The sequence below is a fragment of the Xiphias gladius genome, chromosome 4 (genome assembly GCF_016859285.1).
Source record: "Xiphias gladius isolate SHS-SW01 ecotype Sanya breed wild chromosome 4, ASM1685928v1, whole genome shotgun sequence".
NCBI classification, from domain to species: domain Eukaryota; kingdom Metazoa; phylum Chordata; class Actinopteri; order Istiophoriformes; family Xiphiidae; genus Xiphias; species Xiphias gladius.
In genome coordinates this window covers 13,854,735-13,880,010 of record NC_053403.1, presented here as the reverse complement: position 1 = coordinate 13,880,010, position 25,276 = coordinate 13,854,735, and the positions used below count along the sequence as shown (strand labels likewise).

Genomic DNA, 25,276 nt, shown 5'->3' with positions numbered 1-25,276 from the left:
CATCAAATGTTAGAATATATTCTAATAACTACGAGAATACCACTGGAAACTGCACTCCCAAAAGTTCAAAATAAGTTAGAATTTAAGACATGCTGTGCAGTGGTTTGTTCATGTGATTCCCACAAAGAAAGGATACAACAGTCCATGTTAAACTGGATGATCTCAGGCTGGCCTGTGTGCAGGATGTGATTTTTTATTTTCCTTGTTTGAACTCTTTTAGAAGCCTCAGTTGGCAAACATGACACCTTGGGGATGAATAGCATTATTCTAGGGATCCAAGGCCACATATGTTTCCTGGTTCTGGTGAATAAAGAAAAATACTTTTTGCCTTTGTAATCCACTGACTAGAAACAGGCACTTGATTTGCCTAGTAGCAGCTAATTTGCAGAATAATGGTCTCTGCCAAGTACACGCTACAGTATGGTGAGTTATTTTTACATATAAGTATATACCTTCGCTGTACCTTCTATTATTTACCCAAACCCTCCTGTGGCACCTATAATTTTGACATATAATATATATATCTAAAATAATATTTTTACATATCAACTAGTTGTCTTTCCCATCAGTACCAGTCCATTTTTGTAATTTTATATCTAATGTTATGCTTTTGCTTGTTCACAGGGTCATAACATATATGAACAATGTGAGCATTTAGTGTAAGATGTTTAAGTATAACTGGCTGTACAAGGCTACTTTACTGTAGGATATAAATTATATGATTTACACTGGTCAGCAATAATTTTAAAACCAGTTATAAAGTTTTGGCTGAATTGTGTATATATACTATATACATATATATATAGATATATACTGTATGTATATACCATACAGCCAAAACTTTATAACTGTTACCTGAAATAGAATTCACCTTCATAATCCTGTATTACAGTGTGGAGAAAAACCTTTTCTAATCAAGTTACATTCTAAGATAATTAAAATGCCTTTGTAGGCTATAAATGGTTTTAGGTCCAACTCAAGATTTAAAGACCAAGGTTGGCAGCATGACATATAAGAATATTTACAGCAATCACTTACGCTCTTGTGCTGCCAAAATGTTCAGCTAGAGGAAACACTTCCTGCATGTCTACAGCACTGCTAATACAAGAACAAGGACAACAGCCAAACCTGTTCTTTATAGGTGTCAGTCAAGCTTAGCCTATTTTTTTAGTCACATAATTTGACTCATTTTTATTTGCATTTTGGTAGTGGGATTGCATCCTTTTCCATCAAGCAACAATGAATTATCCTTACCTCCTTCTGTTGTCTCAGTAAGAATACATAGTGCTTGTTGCAGTTATTTCTGGTTTTTATAGGTAATCCTTGCATTATTGATTGCATGGAAAGCTGGCTAAAAATGTATTTTTTCCTGTGACAGTGACAATCACTGAGGTAATGTCCACTTTCACTGCTAGCAGAGACTTAAGCTCGTTATTTAAAGTCACTTGGAGGATTTATTTATGGCTGTATCCTGATTATCCCTGCCTTCATTTACTCTTTGATCTCACAGCAGTCTGTAGATGTGCAACAACCTCTTCGTGTGTATCTTTGTTTTAAAAATATAGTAGATACTTGCAAGGTATGTGATTTTAAACACTGCTAAAATGGAGATAAATTTATTGTTAGACTGGATATCGTTCTCTGTACAACTAAAAAATATTCATAAATTTGTTTAAAAAAAGGAAAGTATATAAAAAAGTGTACTTGAGTTAACAGTCTCTGACCTTTAATCCAAATAGAATAACTGTCTACAAGTTAAATGTCAATAAATATCCGCAGTCATTCAGGTAGTAGGATATCTACAAGTAATTTGAGAATTTTTGTGAGCGGCAGAAAAAACCTTCACGAACAAAACAGGCACCTTTGATTTAGTAAATCTAACCATAAGACAGCATTATAATGATTAAACCCATAGCCTTAAAGGTGTCTCTTTATAAGGATTTTCTTTTTCAGACATGCCTTATGTCAGGCCTCATCAAACATGTTTAGGTGCTACTTTAGATGTAAGTTCGTTAGAGAAAAAGCTGAGGAGCCATGCTGGGTTACCAGGAAAAGCTAAAATGGGAATAAAAGTGACTGGAGGTTGACTGACTGCCTGCAGGTTAGCGAAGGATATAAAGTTGCATGTAAAGAAAACAGGAATTTCTGCCATGTTTTTGTTTCTTTTGTCTTTGATTCAAGCATTTAAGTGATAACTCATGCTGAAATACATGTAAATAACAACAATGTTCTCTCTTTGTTTTCCCTTTAACCTGCTCTACTTTTTTCACCTCGTTTTATATTGTCTTTCAGCCTGGGATGAGTGGGAGCCATGCAGATGTGCTGTGCATTACCTTCCCCTAGGCAACTCAGGAGAAGTATGACAACTCCCAGTCACCGCCCGCTTCATCTACTCATGTGAGACCATCTTTCATCCAGAGCAGAGAGGCTACCATCCAGAATGTCCTCCCACAAACGCAACTTTCAGTGTTTCAATGCTTTAGGAGATGAAGGCTTCCACAAGTCTTCTCTGCCCGTCAGTCATCACACCAGCCGCCTCCCTAGGATCCCTCAACATGGCATGGTGGCCCATCATGAAGCTCTGGAAGAATGCTACCTTTGCTCTGAGTACAGACATGCCCAGGGCCTGGAAGCATTAGAGACGCAGGTTTTACCTCTGTATCACGCTCACACACCATATCACCACCATCATCCACATCAGTTTGTTCTTGGGAGGCCAGCCAGGCCTGAGGAGCCGCATTCAGGCCACGACCGACGCATTCATCATCACAGATACAATAAGAGGGTAACGCTGGTGAAGAACAGCGACCCCTCGTTCAGGAGGACCATCATCTTGCACCGCAGGGGTCTACGCAGTTTTGGGCTTTTCTTAGAGGAAGTTTCTGAGCTCATGCAGTGCCACATCAGGAAGCTCTACACTCTGGAGGGCAGCAAGGTGAGGTCATAAACACCTAGAACTAGAACATTATGTAGAGATGTGTTTAGTTTTCATGTTCTTTTTTCCTTGATACTCTTACATAACCTGCAGAGCGTTTGGGAGAACGGGGATTGTATGACATTTTATTACCCGCACCAAGGAGCTTATATTTTTACCTGTGTCTGTCTGTTGGTTTGTTTGTTTATTTGTCAGCAGGATTAAGCAAAAACTACTGAACTGATTTGCACCAAACTTGGTGGAGGGATGGGGCATGGGCCAGGGAAGAACCCATTCAATTTAGGGGGAGATCCGGTTAAAGGGGCGGATCCAAGAATTTGTTTAATTACTTTCCTTAACATTGCCAGACATTTTCGTCATTATTTGGCCTTGGTGGAGGTATGCACTCTACTGAATGCCATTCTAGTTCAGTTATGTGCTCAGGAAGCTTGTTTTACCAAGAGGACATTTTTTATGTGCTTGACCCTATGTAAATACTTCCCTTGTGTTTTAATGAAAATAAAAGGAAGGCAGAATCTTTAATGAACTATAAGTACTAGGAGTTTGTCTATATTACTTTAGCTTTAAACTTCCCTAAAAAGTATGCTGGGGTAAAGCTTTGTTACACATTGCGGTTATTGCCTGAGACTGAAAACCAAAGTGAAAGAGAGGTCTATAGTGACAGGATTGATTCCCTTCTAAATCCTATTCGAGAGCTTTGTCAATTATCAGCCCTACTGCAAACATGTAATTTCAAAAAGTATTTTTTTGACATTACATTTTGAAACCTTATCAAAAATAACACTTCATTTGCCATATTTTTACAAATTAAGTTAAGGTGTGTACTATTATATTTCAAACTTTCAATATGGTATTGTAGCTTGTTAAACATGAACAAAGGGCAGCATGGAGTGCAGAACATCAATGTCAAAGACATAACTGTTAAGTTAATAAATAAAACGGAACGGTGAAATGATCACAATACTACTACTAATAACCTTTTAATGGTTTACATAATTGGATTATGATTATTAGTATCTCACATTTTGTTTCACATCTTTTAATGTCATTTTGTCTTGGATGTATTTTCATAATATACATACAATTTCATATAAAAAGTATTATGTGTACTTAATTTCTGGCTCTACATTGAAAAAAATACACTTCCTCTATACACTAAATATAAAAATGGATTTGAATCAGAATACTGCATCCTTTGCCATGGAGATAAATAAGGACATTGGATTTTTTAACTACTTGTAAAATCTTTGCCATTTGTAAGTAACTATTCCATACTGGGCAAAAGCATTTCTGGAACAGTAAAGTCTACCGTGTGCTCTAAAATCCCAAATGAAATGTACAGAAACATCCAACACCTGATTGTTATTTGTTAGCATCCAGATCCATATGATTTTCCATTTCTTTGTGTTTGACTCGTTAGTGTCTTTTATGGTAATTTCCTTTAGGAGGAAACACCACTGCAACTAGATGTGTGCAATTTTTAGACATGTACACAATAAATACACTCTTAGAATATCTGAGTGGGTGCATGAGGGAATGAAACAAGGATATTCCCTTACACACATTTTTAAAACCCCATTAATCTTGGTCAAATCAGAGCTATTTATGAGAGAGGAGAAACGGGTCAATGTTGAAATTCCACTCCCCTAGTTTGACACCAGAGGTGTCTCAGAAATGTGTCTTCCACAGTGGTAATTAATTATCTTCACCTGGGCTTTGTGTGACCGTGGATGAAGCCATTTATCTGCCTTTACCAACAGTGGATTTTATATTCAAAACTGCACCGTCATCAAAACTGACTGCTCATAAGCAAAAAAATCAACAAAACTCAATATTTTAGTCTACATGTTTTGTTTCAGAGTTTCATAGCTGTCACTAAAGAACAGAAGCACCAGTATTCAGTATTGAGTGTCATGAAAATGTGAACGCACACTTACATAAATAAAAAAAAAATAGGAATAGCAGTATTATATACATTTCATTTGCTTTGAGGACTACTTCACCACATAAAGAATAAAAATATGCAATAGAAATTATACATACATGTTGATTTAATATGGAGAAGTAATTAACTGCATTATTGTCACAGTCCGGGAAAAAAAAAAAAAAAAACATAACATATCCAAACAACCAATGAATATATGTGTATAATTAACACAAAAAGTGTAATCCCAAAATTTAAGATGACATGCCCCTTTTGAAGTCTAAAATAAGTAAAAATCACCAAACTTGGCGATACAGTACATGGTTTTTATCAGATGGCAACGTGTGTTTATCAGTAAGGAAGCAAAATACAGTAGCTTCTTTTATTAGACCAATGTATGGAGATGCTAGGGAAAACAGGTCAGTACACATTCACCCACTAGATTAGCATTCAGCCATTCAGGATAATCACCTGTAAGAGAGAAGATTTATATTTTAATTCCCACCACTGTGGTGGTGACTATGGTGATGATGATGATGATGATGATGATGATGATGAAAATAAAAATTAGCCTGCATGATGTTAGCCATCCACTTTTGTTGATAACCTTGCAACACTTTCATACATAAAGAGACTTTGTGTTTTCGTTTACATCATAAATTTTAGGAGTACGAGGTATCCTAAAGCAAAATAACTGAATATAGTTATGCTCTATTAATGGATTACAATTTCCAGACCACTGTGTTTGCTTGTCTGTAGCATTTAGTCGGCTACTTTCACACACTCAGCAAGCATGCATTACTGCTGAGCAATACAAACCGCTCTTAAGAGTGACAATGGCAGCAAGAATGCACTGTCATCTGGCGCAGTTTCCCAGAGTTCATCCTGGATTAGGGTATTTATCTGGTCTTGGCTCACTGCTTAACTCAGAGCCTTCTTTTACAGGGATTTAGAGCCCTCAGTTGCACAAATTAGGGGAAAATGCCTTGACCCAATTAAAATATTCTCATCATAACACTTGTTTCTTAAATGTTTTCCTGTGAATATTTCCTAGTTGGTATATATTCCTATGTGTTTGGTAAAAGAACAGACCTTTACTAAAAACATGACTACAAACTAACATCAGACTAACACATTAGTTTCAAGACTTGGTTATTGGACACTTTTAATATTAAAAAATAATCAAAATATAAACCCCAATTGTTGCTATTTCAGTAATAAAAAACTGATATGGAAAGTGGCTACAGAAGCTCTAATCTTGGTGAAATGCAAGCCACAATAAAGGACAGGCTTTGCTGCTCACCAATATGGCAGAATTTAACCCTCACTATGACCAAAGTTTCATAACTATGCACTTAGCTATAGGGGTAAAAAAATTACCGCCCAATGGCATATCTTATACTATATAGGAAACACAAACGCACCAGTAAATATGTTGTTCCCATAAACGCAGCAGCCTGGTGAGCCTGACAGAAGAACAGACGTCCTGTATAAATAGGAACATTACAGGTAGTAGGTGCTAAGGCTGTGAAACACTGCACTAGATACGCCTCATTCTACTTCCTTAGTGTTCTACATTCGGTTTGCTCACAGTGCCTAGAAAGATTGACAAGGGCTGACAGCCAAAAGAAAAAACAATTTTTTCTCTGTGATAAAGAGAATACCTCTCATGCATTAAATATAATGAGTGGTTGGGCGCATCTTTAATTGCAATTTTATATCACAACAACATCAGACAGAAATTCACCTGGAAAAATTCCTAATCTACTTCAAATAATGTCATGTCCAAGGCATTTAATCCAAAATGCTTGAAATCAAACACGCTGTAACTCGTCAACTTATTTCTTTTATTTTGGTAAAAACTTTATTCAGTCAAAAAACTCACTCTTTACTAATTTCTGTTCTTCTGTTTCAGGTTGACAATGTTCAGAGTCTCATGCAGTGCCCCAGTGTCCTTGTGTGTGTGGGACGTGAGCCTTCTCATCCTTCCATTGTGGAGAATTTTAGGAAAACATCTGATGACAAACTTCCAAAGCTGAGTGTTAGGTCACGCTACCATGGCTGCACTAGAGGACATGAGGGTAGGAGAAATGGTTTATTGTCAAGACCGTATTTCTGACACAATTTCTTGATACAATATTCTTTACATTATTAAGGTATTAAAAGCCTTAGTATTGACTCCGACCCCAGTAATATGATCTTTTTTCTTATTTTTTATATTCCAAGTCATTGATACCAAGTAATTCTATCGTAAAATTAAGTGCTACTTATCCTTTGTAACTGTATTGTACACCATGAGCAAAAGAGACCTAATTCCATCTATTTTTGTTTTTGTTTTTTCCTGTCGCTATTCCTGACTTGATGGTAAACCAAGGACTTCCAACAAAGAAAAGTGTCATCAATCCAAAACTGGAATCTGACAACAGATTTAACAGGCAGTCTGTGTCATCTGACAAGTCATTACCGGATGGAACTGACTCTCCAGATAATGTAGATTCCTGCCCACCAAGTGGTGATGGAATGAGAGATGATGATATAGAGAAACAGGTTCGTGTTAATAAGGATGGCAGTTTATCTATGAAAATGAAAGTCCGCTTCCGGCTACAAAATGATGAAACACTACATTGGTCAACAGAAGTAAAAAAGGCAACAGGCAGGACCTGTGAGTACCTCCAAGCACACAATAACCCCTGTTTTGCACAGGTTAGTGATAGAAGCTATTCAGAATCTGAAAACATTTCTGCTGGTGAGCAAGATGAGGGTTACATCACCAGGCGCTATCAAAGACATACAGAGGAACCTCACTGTCCTCACTGCTGCAGTTACTGCCATGATTATGACATCCGGAAAAATGTTCAAGGGACACACGGAGCAAGTAGCAGCATTCGAACATCCAGCTCGAGTGCCTCCTCACATACAATGGTCTCTAGAAAGACAGTGGTTGCAAGGCAAACTATGTCTAGATCAAGCGAAGAGCATACAGAACAAGTGGTAGAGAAAGAAATGTGTGTGAAGCAGACTGTTGAAGCAGCTGAAACTGTAGAGTATTGCACCATCAGGAGTGGGACTTGCTCGCCAAAGTGCAATATGCAATCCCCCACACTGGACAACTGTGAGGTGTGTGCTGACAGTTCCCAAAATGATCAGGTTAAAACATCAGAGCAAGAAGAACGAACAGGATCTGCTCTTAGTACTTCCTCACAAATATTAAAAGATCATGGGGAGGATCAAAATGAAGAGGATGATAATGTCGCACCAAGTGCATCAATAGGATCTACTCAGAATACTAAACCTGAAAGGGAAGAGACCACTGGAAGTGCAGTGCTAGAAGGATCACCAATGCAACATTCATCTCCGAGCCCTACAGACAGAGCATCCGATGCTTCAGTACACTCTAGAAAGTCAAGAAAATCAAAAACTTCCCACACTTGTCACTGCGGAGTACCAGATGTTTCTGAGAATGACACTAAAGGACAACTCAAGACCCAAGCTGCAGAAGAAGGTGAGATACAAAGATATCAATCAAGTGCCATGTCTGTTGCATCAAATGCCTCTGGCAGATCAAATAAGTCTGAAGAAATACAGGATACGGAGTGTGAAGATGTAGAGGAGAAAAGATCCAAAAGTGCCGTGTCAGTTCAATCCAATGCCTCAACAAAATCCAAATCACATGATGACAAAGAAACACAAGTAAGACCTTTAAGCAGCATGTCTGTTAAATCCTCTAAATCTGAAAAATCAATGAAGTCAGAAGTGGTAGCTGAACAACATAAATCAGAGGAGGATGTTAATGAAGGAAGAGCATTAAGTTCCATGTCTTCAAAATCCAAAGCCTCTATTAAATCAAAGGGATCAAGAGTCTCTTCTCTCCCAGACACAGAACAAGATGAGGAGGAAACTGAGCAACGGACACGTAGTGCCATGTCAGCCTCATCACACGCCTCTGCAGAATTAAAATTAGAAACATCAGAAGCATCTGCAGAGAAAAGCATTCAAAACCCGGCTAAAGAAGATGAGAATGAAACTGGAGAGAGAGCACAGAGCGCAATGTCAGAGAACTCAAATGTTTCTGAAAAATCTAAAACATCAAGAATTTCTGAAGCTCCACCTAAAATAAATTCAGAGGACAACTCTGAAGGAAGTGTACATTCTCCCGTGTCATTAAAGTCAAAAGATGGTGATGAAAATTTTGAGGAAGAAGAGGAAGCTGAGGAGGCTGGAGAAGATCAAGAGAGAGTGCCAAGTGTCATGTCATCCAAATCAAATACCTCTGCAAGATCTACACTTTCAAAAGCATCTATGCTTCAAGACGAAGAAAATGCTATGGAAGATACCCCAGAGAGAGCATCCAGTGCCATGTCAGCAAAATCAGCAAAGTCTAAAACTTCTGAAATTGAGGTTCAACAAAATACTAAGGAAGTGCAAAATACAGATGCAAGAACACTTAGTGCTTTGTCAGGAGTGTCCTCAATTAAAGCTGACTGTGAGGAGGAGGTAGTGGAAACTATGGAGAGAGCTCCAAGTAAATTGTCAGTAAAATCCACGAAGTCAAATGTATCTACAAGGTCCAGAAAAACTAGAACCTCCAAAGGTCCTAAATATGCAGATGAACACGAAGTTATAAATTTGGAGGAAAATCAACATAGAGCACCTAGCACCATGTCAGAAAAATCAAATGTATCTGAACAATCAATGGTGTCTGATCTTTCAGCTGCAGAAAAACGGGCGGAAAATAAAGAAAGTGAAAGAGCACTGAGTGCAATGTCTGCTAGGTCTATCAAGTCAAATGTATCATCAACATCTAGAAGGTCAAGGGGCTGTGACGAAATGAGTAAAGTAAATGCTGAAGATGTAGAAGTACCACTGGAGAGAGCAACTAGTGCTATGTCAGCTAAGAGTAATGCATCTGAAGGGAGAGCACAAAGCACTATATCAGTTAAATCAACAAAGTCGATGAAGTCAAATATTTCTGCAAAATCTAGCAAATCTAAATCGTCTGAAGTTCCTAACAGAGAAAGTGATGACAATCATGAGGACAAAAATTATGTACTACAAACTGAAGAAAGAGCAGCAAGCTGCAATGATGAGGCTGAGGAAACACCAAACTCCTCCAGTGTCTTAGCTGAGGAAAATAATGTCAAACATGATGAAGCTGACGAGAGAGCATCTAGCGCCATGTCAGAAATATCAATCAAGTCAAAATCATCTGCGATATCCAGCAAGTCAAAAGCCTCTAAAGATAGATATGAGGAAAACAATGATGAGGCCATTACAGAAAGAGCCCTGAGTGCAATATCAGCAAAATCTGCAGAGTCAAATGTCTCTGCAGTATCTACAAAGTCAAAAGCTTCTCAGGCTCTTCCTAAACATAATGGAAATATTTGTGATGAAGGGGATGCTGCACAGGAAAACAGTGAGCGATCAGCAAGCTCCATGTCAGATAAATCAGCCAAGTCAAACATTTCAGCAAGATCAAGTCAGTCAAAATGCTGTGACGATTCAGAGAGAGAAAATTTTACTAAATATGAGGAAGAGAGGGGACCTAGTGCACTGTCAGTGAAATCAGCACACTCCAATGTGTCAGGCAAATCTGCCAAATCAACAGGGTCAAAGCCCAGTGATGTTTCAGCTGAAGAAAATAGTGCAGGTCATACAGACCATGAAGGAAGGGCTCCAAGCAATATGTCATATACATCTGCTAAATCTGCAAAGTCAAATGCTTCAGCAATATCCAAGAAATCAAGAGGTTCTGCAATTCCTTCTGAAAACTGTGGTGATGCCTCTGAAGAAAATGGGGAGACTGAAGGGAGAGCAATGTCAGCCCAGTCATTTGAGTCAAGCATTTCTGCAAGATCACAAAAGTCAAAATGTTCTGCTCATGGTCCGGCTGAAGAAGGCTTTGAGAGCCCTGATGAAGGAAATAACAAAGAGCAAACTGAAGAAAGAGCAGAAAGCAGCATGTCAGCTAAATCAGTCCAATCACATGTTTCTGAAAGGTCTAGTAAGTCTGCCATGAGGGCACCTAGTGCTTTCTCAGTGAAATCAGCAAAGTCACACGCTTCTACAAAATCTATTAAATCAACTGCTTCTGAACTTCATTGTCCCAAAACTACTGGCATTCATGATGATGGCGATGATGAAGAGGTAATTCAAGAGAGAGCACAGAGTACAATGTCAACCAAATCCACAATATCAAAAGGACAGGATGGTCCAGCTGAAGAAAATATATCTGATCATGAGGAACATGGAGAGAGAGCTTCAAGTAAGTTGTCTTTCAGATCAGTGAAATCAGCAAAGTCAAATGTTTCTATAATATCTAAAAGATCAGAAGTTTCTGAAGTTCCCTTGGAGGATGATGCTGACAATACTAAAGAAGGACTTGTTGACGAGGAGAGTGAAGGGAGAGCAACGAGCTCAATGTCAGCCCAGTCAAATATTTCTGCTACATCAAATAAGTCAAAATGTTCTGTTGATGCTCCAGCTAGAGAACGCTCTGAGGCATCTGATGAAGACGAGGATGAAGAGCATACTGAAGAAAGAGCAGCAAGCAGTGTGTCAGCTAAATCAGTCCAGTCTCGTTTTTCTGAAGTATCTTGGAAGTCTGCAGAGAGAGCACCAAGTGCTTTGTCAGTTAAGTCAGCAAATTCGCGTGGTTCTACAAAATCTTTTAAATCGAATGCTTCTGAAATTTGTTCTGGCAAAACTACTGGCATTCCTGATGAAGGGGATGGTGAAGAGGAAACTCAAGAGAGAGCACAGAGTGCAATGTCAGTGAAAACTTCAAAGTCAAACATTTCTGCAAAATCTACAAAGTCAAAAGGACAGGATGGTCCAGCTGAGGAAAATATATCTGATCACAAGGAGCACGAAGAGAGAGCTCCAAGCAATTTATCAGTCAGATCCGGAAAATCATCAAAGTCAAAAACTTCTACAACATCTAAAATATCCAAAGTTTCTGATGTTTGCTTAGAAGATGGTGTTGACAATCCTGCGGAGAATGAATGGAGAGCATTGAGTCCAGTATCAGTCCGGTCAAATATTTCTGCTAGATCAAATAAGTCAAAATCTTCTGCTGATGTTCCAATTAAAAAACACTCTGAGACATCTGATGAGGAAATAACAAAAAGCAAATTGAAGAAAGAGCAGCAAGTAGCATGTCAGTCAGATCAGTCCAGTCACATGTTTCTGAAAGGTCTAGTAAGTCTGCCATGAGAGCACCAAGTCCTTTGTCAGTTAAATCAGCAAAGTCATATGCTTCCACAAAATCTGTCAAATCAACTGCTTCTGAAATTTGTTCTGCCAAAATTACTGGCATTCCTGATGATGGAGATGATGAAGAGGAAAATCAAGACAGAGCACAGAGTGTAATGTCAGCCAAATCCACAGTATCAAAAGGACAGGATGGTCAAGCTGAAGAAAATACATCTGATCATGAGGAACATGAAGAGAGAGCTTCAAGTAAGTTGTCTTTCAGATCAGTGAAATCAGCAAAGTCAAATGTTTCTATAATATCTAAAAGATCAGAAGTTTCTGAAGTTCCCTTGGAGGATGATGCTGACAATACTAAAGAAGGACTTGTTGACGAGGAGAGTGAAGGGAGAGCAACGAGCTCAATGTCAGCCCAGTCAAATATTTCTGCTACATCAAATAAGTCAAAATGTTCTGTTGATGCTCCAGCTAGAGAACGCTCTGAGGCATCTGATGAAGACGAGGATGAAGAGCATACTGAAGAAAGAGCAGCAAGCAGTGTGTCAGCTAAATCAGTCCAGTCTCGTTTTTCTGAAGTATCTTGGAAGTCTGCAGAGAGAGCACCAAGTGCTTTGTCAGTTAAGTCAGCAAATTCGCGTGGTTCTACAAAATCTTTTAAATCGAATGCTTCTGAAATTTGTTCTGGCAAAACTACTGGCATTCCTGATGAAGGGGATGGTGAAGAGGAAACTCAAGAGAGAGCACAGAGTGCAATGTCAGTGAAAACTTCAAAGTCAAACATTTCTGCAAAATCTACAAAGTCAAAAGGACAGGATGGTCCAGCTGAGGAAAATACATCTGATCACAAGGAGCACGAAGAGAGAGCTCCAAGCAATTTATCAGTCAGATCCGGAAAATCATCAAAGTCAAAAACTTCTACAACATCTAAAATATCCAAAGTTTCTGATGTTTGCTTAGAAGATGGTGTTGACAATCCTGCGGAGAATGAATGGAGAGCATTGAGTCCAGTATCAGTCCGGTCAAATATTTCTGCTAGATCAAATAAGTCAAAATCTTCTGCTGATGTTCCAATTAAAAAACACTCTGAGACATCTGATGAGGAAACTGACAAAAAGCAAATTGAAGAAAGAGCAGCAAGTAGCATGTCAGTCAGATCAGTCCAGTCACACGTTTCTGAAAGGTCTGTTAAGTCTGCAGAGAGAGCACCAAGTCCTTTGTCAGTTAAATCAGCAAAGTCATATGCTTCCACAAAATCTGTCAAATCAACTGCTTCTGAAATTTGTTCTGCCAAAATTACTGGCATTCCTGATGAAGGAGATGATGAAGAGGAAAATCAAGACAGAGCACAGAGTGTAATGTCAGCCAAATCCACAGTATCAAAAGGACAGGATGTTCAAGCTGAAGAAAATACATCTGATCACGAAGAACATGAAGAGAGAGCTCCCAGCAATATGTCCGTAAGATCAGCGAAATCAGCCAAGTCAAATGTTTCAGCAGAATCTAAAAAATCAAAAGCTTCTGATATTCTGTCTAACCAAAATGCTGATACTCCTCAAAAAGTAACTGAAGAGGAGCAAAATGAAAGCAGATCAGTAAGTTCCATGTCAGTCCATTCAGTCAAGTCAAATGTTTCTGCAAGATCAATTAGGTCAAAATGCTCAGCTGATGTTCCAACTGCAGAAAGCATTGCAAGACCTAGGTCACATACTTCTACAGTATCTCTGAAATCAAATGCTTCTACAGTTCCTCCTGATACTAATAATCCTGAGGAGAGAAATGATAATGAAGGAGTTCAAAACAGAGCAGAGAGTGTGATGTCTGCAAAGTCAACTATTTCGGAAAACTCAACTAAGTCAGGAGAAAATGCTTATGATTCTGATCATGTGGAAAGAGCTTCAAGCAATATGTCAGTCAAATCAGCAAAATCGGCAAAGTCAAATGTTTCTGAAATATCTAAGAAATCAAAAACTTCTGATGTCCTTTCTGAACACAGCACTGAAATTGCTGATGCAGAGAACGAAGGAAGAGTGAGTTCAATGTCAGCGCAGTCAATCAAGTCCAATATTTCTGCTAGATCAAAAAAGTCAAAATGTTATGATGTCTCAGCTAAGGGAAGCTTTGAGGGCTGCAATGAGGAAAATGACAAAGAGAAAATGGAAGTAAGAGCAGCAAGCAGCATGTCAGCCAAATCCACACAGTCAGCCATGTCTGTAAAATCAAGTAAATCAAAAGTCTCAGATGTGCCAACTGAAGAAAATGTTGAGGAACGTGACAAACCTGTAGAGAGGGTAGCTAGTGCTATGTCAGAAAGATCTGCAAAGTCAAATACCTCAACACTGTCTCAGATATCAAAAGGTAGATTTCCATGTGAAGGAAGTGCTGAAGAGGAAAAAACAGAGAGAGAACCAAGATGCATGTCAGCAAAATCATTTAAATCAAGTGTTACTGTCAAATCTGTGACTTTAACAGAAAACAGTGCAAATGCTGAAGAAATTGTAGACCGAGCACCAAGTGCAATGTCAGCAAAGTCAAATGCTTCAGGGATATCTGCAAAAGTTTCTCAGGCTTCTGCTGACAATCATGATGAAGAGAATGCCACAGAAACTGAGGAGGGATCACCCAGCAAAATGTCAGCCAACTCAACCAAATTAAATATTTCTGCATCATCAAGAAATACAACAGCATGTGAAGTTCGCTCAGAAGAAAACACTGGAAGTGATGAGGAAACTTTACAAAGACCACTAAGCTCCCTATCAGCTAAATCAGCCAGATCTGTCAAATCAAGTCAGTCAAATATTTCTAGTGAGTCAAGGTCTAGTAAATCAAAAGCCTCTAATGATGAGAATATGGAGCGAACACCAAGCAGTACTTCCATCAAATCAGCAAAGTCAGGACAGTCAAATGTTACAGCAGTATCAAAGAAATCAAAAGCTTCTGAGGTTCCTGATGAAGGCGGTGCTAACATTACTGACACTGAAGAAGACACTGAGAAGAGAGCAATGAGCTCAATGTCGGCCAAATCAGTGAAGTCAAATGTGACATCAATATCTACAAAATCAAAAGCTTCTCACTGCCCTGAAAATGTAAACAATGAAGAAGATGCTGGAAATGAAGCTGAAAAGAGGGCACAAAGTGTCATGTCAAATAAATCTTTAAAGTCTACTGGAAAATCAAGTCCTTCAAAAACCACTGAAATTTCAGCTGAAGATGATGCAGCTAATTGTGAGGACACTGAAGAGAAAACACAAAGAGCTATGTCAATTAAATCATCAAAGTCAAATCTATCTCTGAGGTCAAGGAAATCAAAAGTTTCTGAACAGACAACTGAAACACATACTGAAGAGGAAGCTCGAACAGAGAGGACATCGAGTGCTTTGTCAGTGAAGTCAAACACTTCTGCAAGAACCATGAAGTCCAACATGTCTGGAAATACCTGTAGTGAAAGGACTGCACATGATGAAGAGGCTGACGAAAGAACACATAGTGCCATGTCAACCACATCAGTGAAATCAAATAATTCAACAAAATCAAACAAATTAATAGTGGATGAAATTTCTGCTATGGAAAGTTCTGACGTTCCTAATGAAGGAAATGGTGAAGACAAATCAGTGAGAGCACCAAGTGCCATGTCAGCAAAGTCAACTATGTCAGTGAGATCAAAAAAATCAAAAGTCTCTGATGTTACTGCTGATGAAAATACTAAGGAAAAGATGGAGAGAACACTTAGCCCTGTGTCTACAAAATCAAATCGATCTGAAATGTTAAGCAGGTCTGAAGTCCCTTCTGTGACAGTTGAGGAAACTGAAGACAGAGCCCCTACACCCATATCATCAAAGTCTAAGGTTTCAGCACGCTCAAAAAAGTCAACAACATCTCTGGTTAAACAAAAGAAAAGTGAAGGGCGGCCACAAAGTTCTTTATCTGTCAAGTCCAATCTGTCCGTGAAATCCAGAAAATCCAAAATAACTAATATTTTGACAGATGAAGATTTGGAAAATAAAGAGGAATTAAAAATGTCCACAGCCATTGATGTTCCTGCTGATGAGAAGACCAGTGATTCTCCAATAGATGCAGGAGAAGTTGTGAATCCTGAAGTCGAGAGTAAACCCACATATAGTATGAATGAGGAAGAGAAACAAGAAGGTACAATTGATAAGAGGAGTAGTCACTCTAAGACAAGCAAGTCAAGCAGGCAAGACACAAAAAATGCAACTGCAGAGGTTATTGCGAAATCAAAATCTGTTGCAAATTCTGCAGCGTTAGAAACCTGTCAGAATGCACATCAACCAAAAAGAAATAAACATCATGTGATTTGTCACACAGAGTCAAATGAAAGTGATTTGTCACAGACTCTGTCCAGTTCAGATATTGTCAAAGAGATGTGTGAGACTCAAACTACCGGCGAATCAAACTCCAATGTATCTAAGAGGATAACAAAAGGTCCACTGGAGTCTACAGGGAGTGATAGAAGTGTCGGGGATAACAAAAGTGACAAAAGAAGCAAATGCAGACGGAAGACCACAGAAGATGCTGATGACCTTGAGCTGGTCCCATCTAGGCTACCAAATGCATCCCCTACTGAGGTTGTAAACGAATGGTTGAGAACCATACCAACAGATGGAAATATGTATGGCATGGAGGAACTCAATGAAAACTGTGATGGACAGAAAAATGGCCACAAAACAGAGGAAATTAATATAACGGAAGATAGTGAAAAAAATAATGACTCTGCAGCTGAGAATACAAAAGACACAAATGAAGGAGTTGTGATGAGCAGTGTCCCTGATAATGACTGCCAAACAAGCACAGAGGTACCAAACGCAGATAATACCCGTGCCGAGAGAGACAATGCCTCAAAAATATTCCACTCTTCTGTACAGGTGATGAAAGTACTTTTAAATCCAAAGCCTGACAGATGTAACAGTTTACCAGAAATTTCTCCAGTGTATGGACGTAAACTAAGCACTTCAGCTAGAGGTCTTTTGGATTGCCTTGTGAAGTTGCAGCTAATAGACCATGATCCTAAAAATGCAAATGAAAAGGATGAAAGATACCAAGAGCTAATGAATATTCTTAAATCTCTTTGGCTTTGTGATCCTCAAGAAAATGAACATGTATTAAAGAAGGATGATCACCATTCGGTGGATGATGAGTTCAATCATACGTCATCCTCTGGTGTGGATGTCAACAGTGGCTCCACCGGCTCTGGGAAGAGTAGTGATGGTGTCAATGGGTTTGTGTCTCAACCGCATACCAGTGCAGATCTGTTAGGGAAGGTACAAGAAGACTGTGAAGGTGAAGCAGAAGCACATGCTCAGTGGACATCTGAGAGAGATGTAGAAGGAATGTATGAGGAAAAACAAAAAGAGGATGATCCAGCAACAGATGACACAATCAGAAACAATGATAGTCCAAGAGAACTACCTGAAACACCATCCTCCTCAAACAAGAGTTCAGAAAATGACAGCAATGGCCAAAAAGTGCCAGAGGAAGATGAAGCAGAATGTCAAGAGGACACCAGTTCTGGCAGTCCTCCCCTTACTCAAAGAGAAAAGATAGCTAAAAGGATTTCTCAAGATCCTGATCCTGTCTGGGTCTTAACCTTACTAACTAAAATAAAAAAGCAGTTCATGAAACATTATATCAATGCAATGAAAGAGTTTAAAGTCCGATGGAACTTGGATGATAATGAGCAGCTTGACATGATGATAAGTGAAGTTAAAACAGAGGTCCACAAAAGAATCCAAACCAGTATAGACAGAGAACTGAGGAAAATTCAAGGTCGAGCAGGACTACCAAGACCTCCTAGAGAAGCAATGTCCCGTGATTCAACAACACAAATGGAAGAGAGAAGACGGAGGTTGAAGATTATACTCAAACAATCAGTTGATCCAGAAGCAGAAAAAAGTGATGATTCAGCAACAGGCACATCTTACAGTGACCAGCGCAGTGAAAATGATGAATACTGTCCATGTGAAACATGCTCAAAGACAAAAATGACATCTAGGCCGCCACTTCCTGCAGAAGTTATGAATACTGCACCTGTTGTCATGGACTTCGACCTAAAGAGGATTCTGGTGATGAAGAACGGTGATCCTGGCAATCCACAAGCAATCAACTGCACATCACACTCTGAAAATGATACTAGGATAAAATCAGCAGAGACACTTGTAGAAAAAGTTATTGCCAATGCTGTAAGAGAAGTGGAATGGGTTGAAGCACACCATAACAGAGAAGATGACGTTGCAGTTGTAGCAGATGAAAAAGAAGCAGATGATGTGTGTCACCATCTAGGTCAAGAAGATCAGTCTGAAAACAATGAAGTAGAAGAAGTCGATACCATCAAAGAACTGGCTGAACAGACTGTTGCTGAAGAAACAGTAAAAGCCTCTCCTGCAGATAAGGATGAAATAAGCATAACAGAAAATGAGAGTGCAGACATAGGCACAGGTGAAGATGAATCCATGGTAGAGAACGAAGAAAAGTCAGTAGAAGCTGAAGCAGCTATTGCTGAAAATGAATACTTAGAAGAAGAGAGAGAGAAAGCAGACACAATTGGAGATATAATAGAGGAAGAGGCTAATGAATCTACCAAAGGTAGAGATGAAAATACAACAGAAGAGACTGCTGTGGTTATGTCAACTGAACACCAATCTGACAAAGAGGAGGCTTTGGAAGTGGGGGCAGTTGAAGAGAGAAAAGACACCACCACAGGGGATGAATTGCCAAAACAACCACACGAAGCAGATGAAGATGAGACTCTTATAGTAAAAGAAATTATGATCACGAGTGAAGATGAGTCTAAGGAAGAGGCAGAAGAAATTTCAGCCGAGGAGTGTATTGTGGTAGCCACAACTAAACGCATACCTGACAAAGAAGAAGCAAAGAAGGGATGTTTGACAATGCAGCAACTGATGAATGCAGAGAATGATGACACAGCCACAGCTGAAGAATTGTCAAAGGAACCAGCAACTGATGCAGAAATGGAAGATGAAATTGCTGTAGAAAGAGAGACTGCTGTCTCAAGTGAGGAAGAGACTGCTGAAGCCACCACTGCTGAAGATGAAAATACAGCGGGAGAGGCTGATGTGGCAGACACAACTAAAGATGAATCTGACAAAGAAGAAGCTGTGGAAGCAGAGATGGTTGATAATGAAGAAGAGATTCTTGCTATTGGGGCAGATGATTCTGCAGAAAAAAACGACACATCAGCTGATGAATCAGCAAAGGAACCAGAAAAAGGAGCAACAACTGAAGATGAGACTGCTGTCATAATTGAAGATGAACTTCAGGAGAAGGCGTCTGAAGCCAATACCGCTGAAGATAAAAATGCAGCAGCAGATACCACCATGGAAGCAACTAGTGAAAATGAATCTGACAAAGATGAGGCTGTGGAAGAAGGGACAGTCGATGATGAAGAGGAGATCCCTGCCACCAGTGGGGATGAATCTGCAGATGAGAACTATGACACAGCCACAGCTGATGAATCATCAAAATATCTGGCTGAAGAGGCAACAACAGAAGACGAGATGGCTGGAGAAAGAGAGATTTCTGTTACAGGCGAAGATGAATTAAATGAGGAGACTGTTGAAGATGAAATTGCAGCAGAAGAGACTGCTGTGGCAGCCTTAACTGAACATGCATGTGACGAAGATGAAGCTGTGGAAGCAGGGGCAGTTGATCATGAAGAACAGATTGATACCACCAGTGAAGATGAACTGAAAGAAGAGGTTGCTGAAGCCACCACAGCTGAAGATGAAAATGCTGAAGAGATCACTATGGCAGTCACAAGTGAGCATGAATCTGACAAAGAAGAGGCTGTAGAAGAAGGAACAGGCAGTGATGAGGAAAAGCTTGCCTCCACTAGTGCAGATGAGTCTGCAGATGAGAACAATGACACAGTCACTGCTGGTGATTTATCAGAAGAACCAGCTGAAGAAGCAGAAACAGAAGATGAGATGGCTGTAGAAAAAGAATTCACAAGTGAAGATGATTCACAGGAAGTGACTGCTGAAGATGAAATTCCAGAAGACGAGACTTCTGTGGCTGCCACAACTGAAAATGCATCTGACAAAGAAGAAGCTGTGGAAGCAGGGATGGTAATTGATGGAGAAGAGTCTGCTGCCACCAGTGATGATGATTCTGTAGAAGATGCCACCATAAATGAAGATGAAACCACCGAGGACAATGACGCCACAGGTGATGAAATGTCAAAGGGACCAGCTGAAGCAGCAACAGCTGAAGATGAGACTGCTACTGAAAAAGAGATGGATATCATAAGTGAAGATGAATCAAAGGAGCTTGCACAAACTAACAAAGTTGAAGATGAATATCCTGCAAAAGAGTCTGATGAGGCCCCCACATCTGAAGATGAATCTGACAAGGATGAGGCTGTGGAAGAAGAGATGGTTGATAAAGGAAAACAGGCAGCTAGCACTAATGATGAAGATGAAACTGCAGACAATGATGAAGCAACAACAGCTGAAGATGAAAGTGCTATGGAAAAAGATGCTTCTGTCACAAGTGAAGATGAAGCTGAAGATAACAGTGCAGCAGAAGATGATGATATTGCATCTACAACTGAACATGAATCTGACAAGGATGCAGCGTTGGAAGAAGAGATTCCAGTCGCCAATGCAGATGGGTCTGAGTCAGATGACAAGGACACAGCTGGAAAAGCAACAACTGAAGATGAGATTGCTGTCACAAGTGAAGATGAAATGAAGGAAGAAGCTGGTAAAGCCACCACAGCTGAAAAGGAAAATGCAGCAAAAGATCTGGCAGACACAACTGAACATGAATCTGACAAAGAGGAGTCTGTAGAAGCAGGGACAACTGAAGATGCAGAGGAAACTGCTGCCAGCAGTGAAGATGATTCTGCAGAAGGCATGGATACCACCACAAATGACGACAGAACTTCGGAGGACAATGATAACACAGCCAAAGCTAACAAACTGTCAAAAACATCCGAAGCAGAAACATGTGAAGATGGAGAAGAACTTGTAGAAGAGCATGATAATGTAGAAGCTGATCCTGAATCTACAATAGAAGAAAGCTCCAAAGCTTTGAGTGAAAGTGAATCAGAGGAGGAGAACAATGAATCGGCCACAGATGAAAATGAATCATTAAACGATGCAACAACAGAGGCAAATGAGACCACAGGAGAAGAGGATACTTCAAAAGTTACAAATGATAGTGAATCGGGGGAAGGGCATTCGGAAGCCAAGCCTGAAAATGAGACCGCAGATGAAACTATAGGAGAAGAAGAGACTGCAGAAGAGGATAAAGTGGTTACAGATGAAAATGAGACTTTAAGTGATGCAGAACATGTTGAAGTGGCATCAGCTGAAGAGTTACATGAGACGGAACCGTCTGAAAAAAATGCAGAAAGCAGTGCCACTGAAGATTTTGTTAAAGAAGAAGAACAAGTTGAAGAAGAAGAAATTGAATCTCATGACCAGGAACTAGTAGAAGATGAAACAACTGGAGAGGAATCTGTAGAGGCTGAAAATGAAGGGGAGGAATCTGCTGAAAATGAAAGTGAAAGCGTGTCTGGACCAACAGGTGAAGATTTCACAGAGGCTCCAACAACAGGAGATGAGACTGAAGAACATGAAACAGCAGAGGAAGGTTTGGGAGAAACTGAATTGGCAGGGAATGAAATTACTGAAAGTGATGGCGGAGAAAAATCTGGAAAAGAAGGTGAATCTGCAGGAGAGGAGGTTGGAAAAGCTCAAACAGGAAGGGAAGAATCCCCAGATAACACAGGGGATGAATCTTCACAAGACGACCAACAGCAACTAACTGGAGAAGATGAAGAAGTTGTAGATAATGCTGACAGTGAGTCTGAGACTAATCCTGAAAAAGACGAACAAACATGTGAAGAAGGTGACATGACTGAAGAGTATGGAGAAGATGCTTTAACTGAGACAAATAATGAAACAGAAGGCCCTGATGATGTGATGGAGCTGAAGCCAGATGAGGATGAGGATGTGGAAGAAATATCAGAAAACAATCAAGAAAAGAGAGAAAACAAACCAGTGGAAGTTGTAAATGAAGATAATGATGGACAGAGAGAGACAAATGTAACACAGTCTGAATGTATCAGCAATGGTAATGATGAAGACAATGTCAAAGCCACCGAAGAAGAGGAGGAGGAAACTGAACCACCCAATGAAGACTGGAGTGGAAACCAGGGAGATTCAGCTGATGGAGAAGATGAGGCAGAGGAAGATTCAGAAGAACCAGAGGAAGAGACTGATGATGGAGAGCAAAGTTTTGCTCCAAACAAGACAGATAATCAAGAGGCCACTGACAGAGCAGCTGGGGAAACAACATTAATCCCGTTTGACACTTTGACGAAAGTGAATGCAGAATCTGAGGATGGCGCTTATGCTGATGTTGAAGATTCAGAGACTGAAATAACAAACAGCCAAGAAGAAGTTACAAGCCTCAAGTCGAAGAGTTCGAAAAAGATTTCATCTTAAATTGACTCTGACTCTGCAAATGCTCAGGAGAACTGATAGAGAGTGAGATGCAGGGGTATGATAAGGAGTCTACTGTAGAAAATAACAAGAAGACAGCAAATAATATTGATGCTACAAGAACAGAGCAGTCTGAAGTCATTCTTGTCATTTTAAGCCATAAAAATCAAGAAAGCAAAAGGATTGATCTAGATTATTGTCACTTCTAATTTGATTTTAAATTCTTGTTAAACAAGCACTAAAGAAATACAAACCGTTTTTTGTAGCATTTCTAATGTTGAGATCAAACACATGCACAATTCCTGATCATACACTGGTATGAAAAAGGAAGCTTAAGGAAACTCTTAAAAACTTGAATGTATATACACATTATGGATGAGGTTTGCATAGTTTTATATAACTAAATGGGGCTTTTATTTTCATGAACTATGAAGCCATAGATTGTTTGTTACGTAGTTCCCACTCTGAGCCTCAGAAAGAACATGAGTGTTCACTAATGTTAAACTATGCTTTGTGGCAGAATCTGCGACTTCCATTAATGACATAAAAATGTCATGCAAGCACATATATACTGTAGATTTTCTTCTAATTACTGCAGTACATTTACACCATTTTTGCTGCTTAGCCTTTTTATGCAGGGTTAAGTAGGTCTCTGAATATGTTTTAATTAATCAAGAGTATTATTTAAAGGCCATTTGGTTCTGATGTTAAAATTTAAAATAATAGTTATATTATTTTTGTAGTTAATATTGTACTTTCCTGGAAAGCCAGAAAATACTGATAGTATATTATTTTGAGTAATTAACTTACTGTTACTGTTCATGACAATATTGTAGTGTGGATATAAAGGACTGGATAATGATTAAATTGGTGTGAACATCTTCACAATTCCATCGGGTAACTGCATTATAGCTTTAATTGATTTCTATAGCAGATGAACATGAACATATCTGGAAGGTAGCAAAAGTCATGGCAGGGTTTTATGTATCATTACAAGCTCTCCTATTCTGTGTTTTAGACCGTTCTACAGTGTTTATCAGTAAAAATACGTTATTCTCTGTGGTACAGAGGTTATTACCTTTGCTGAATGTACTGTACTAATTGTCTCTGAAATTAAATGTACTTTAAAATCGTTTGTGTTTTTCTTTTGTAAGAAATATAATTCAAATTCAGAAAAATCCAAACTGTGACACTGACATTTACATCATAAACTTTGGCTTTGTACCTCCTCTACTTAAAGTTTGCAATTAAAGAAATATTAAATTTTAGAAATGACTTATCCGGAACTTGAAAATGTGCAACTTTACGTGCAACATTCTTGGAAAAAAATTGTAAGTATTGCATTCATACACACAAAGCCAATAAGCTAATAATATACTATTTAAATATCAGTGTTTCAGTGTTATCAAAGATCAGATTGAACACTACCTACCATAGATGTAAATATGTCCCCCAAAAAAAGTATATTATGAACAGAATCACAACCAATCAAAATGGCTAATCATAATCCATAATCCAATTCACCACAATCACAAAAAATTCCATAGAAAAAGAAACTGTGTGTAAAATTCCCTAAAATGCAAATGATCAGTATCTGCTACGGGAGTAATGTTGAGGACTTGATCGCTTCTTTTTTGGAGGGCTATGGTAACCTCACGCACAGCAGTGGAAGAACAATAATTAAAGGTCACTTGAGTCTTTACCGTTTGCTGAACTAGTTTAAAGCAAAAGAGATAGCGCCTACACAAGTACGATCAACTTCTGGTGATAGGCCTGGTGCGTGATGCGGGCGTTTGAGACTTCATTCATTTTCTCTCTACAGTGAGCCCCAGTAGATAAGAGCTGATGGATGTGCCCCTCTCGGAGTTTCCATTTGCAGTCTCTTGTGGTCATGTGACATACATAATTGGTGTCACTCTGATTGACTGCGTAACGCCACAGTGAGGCCTCTCTTCCCAAGCTTTCGCGCTGAGACAAAAACATCTTACAGCCTGCGTTGCCTGCATGCAACAGTCCACTACTTCGCCCTGGAAGTTGAAGGAATACTTTAACTCAGAAGTGAAGCATGTGGAGTGCAGTGTGCTTGTTGCCAGTAGTTAGGAGAAGTAGTTTAGCTTAGCTTAGGAAAATTTACTCTAGGGTTAAATCTTACCCGTCTCATCAACCCATTTCCAGCAGCAGGAGGCAACTGTTTGCTAAAAAAAAAAAACCCAATGTGCACTCTTTTCTAGGGCCATATGCCTGGCATACAGATTTAGCCCATAAGGTCGCTGCTGAAGAAAGTCAAATATGTAGGAGCTATAACACCCAAATGTTGTCCTCAGGAGTGGGGTGGAGACTGTGGAACTAAACTATAAGTGACTATTGGACTTACCTTCATCTTGTTACAAAAAAAATGACTCCGGTGGGAGGACAATGTTGCTACATGTCTGCCGGAAGAGCAGGTAATCTACGGGCTAGCTAAAAAAAAAAAAAAAAAACTTTACAATCCAATCAATAACATGTAAGGTCTTTATTTTAGCTTGTTTTGTATTTCTTCTGATCTTTAGTGATGAACTGAAAACAGCTTTAAGATTTTTTTTTTTTTTTTTTTTTTTAAATTTAACTTATATTTTGTAATTCCAAAGGTGGTTTCGCATTTTAAGGCCTGCACATCCAAACAGGTGTTTTTTTTAATCACTTGCCAGTCAGGTTAAAGAAGCCATGTCGGGACGTACACTCACC

The 25,276-nt window shown here is 39.2% G+C and overlaps 1 protein-coding gene across 1 annotated transcript; it reads left to right on the top strand.

The window, feature by feature from the left end:
• The first annotated feature begins 2,461 nt into the window (after window positions 1–2,461).
• LOC120789325 (titin homolog) lies at window positions 2,462–23,537 on the top strand. The gene is made up of 4 exons (XM_040125992.1): window positions 2,462–2,935; window positions 6,775–6,940; window positions 15,573–16,834; window positions 16,880–23,537. The coding sequence occupies exons 1-4, from the start codon at window positions 2,561–2,563 to the stop codon at window positions 22,553–22,555; spliced, it is 7,479 nt and encodes a 2,492-aa protein (XP_039981926.1). The 5' UTR covers window positions 2,462–2,560; the 3' UTR covers window positions 22,556–23,537.
• Window positions 23,538–25,276: the final 1,739 nt, after the last annotated feature.

What these genes read in the sequence shown, in the direction of transcription:
- LOC120789325 (XM_040125992.1), top strand. Translation starts at nt 2,561, where the DNA reads ATGGTGGCCCATCATGAAGCTCTGGAAGAATGCTACCTTTGCTCTGAG. An exon ending in CTGCACTAGAGGACATGAGG is followed by an intron (nt 6,941 to 15,572) that starts GTAGGAGAAATG and finishes CAACCACATCAG; the next exon opens with TGAAATCAAATAATTCAACA. An exon ending in AAGACACAAATGAAGGAGTT is followed by an intron (nt 16,835 to 16,879) that starts GTGATGAGCAGT and finishes ACAAGCACAGAG; the next exon opens with GTACCAAACGCAGATAATAC.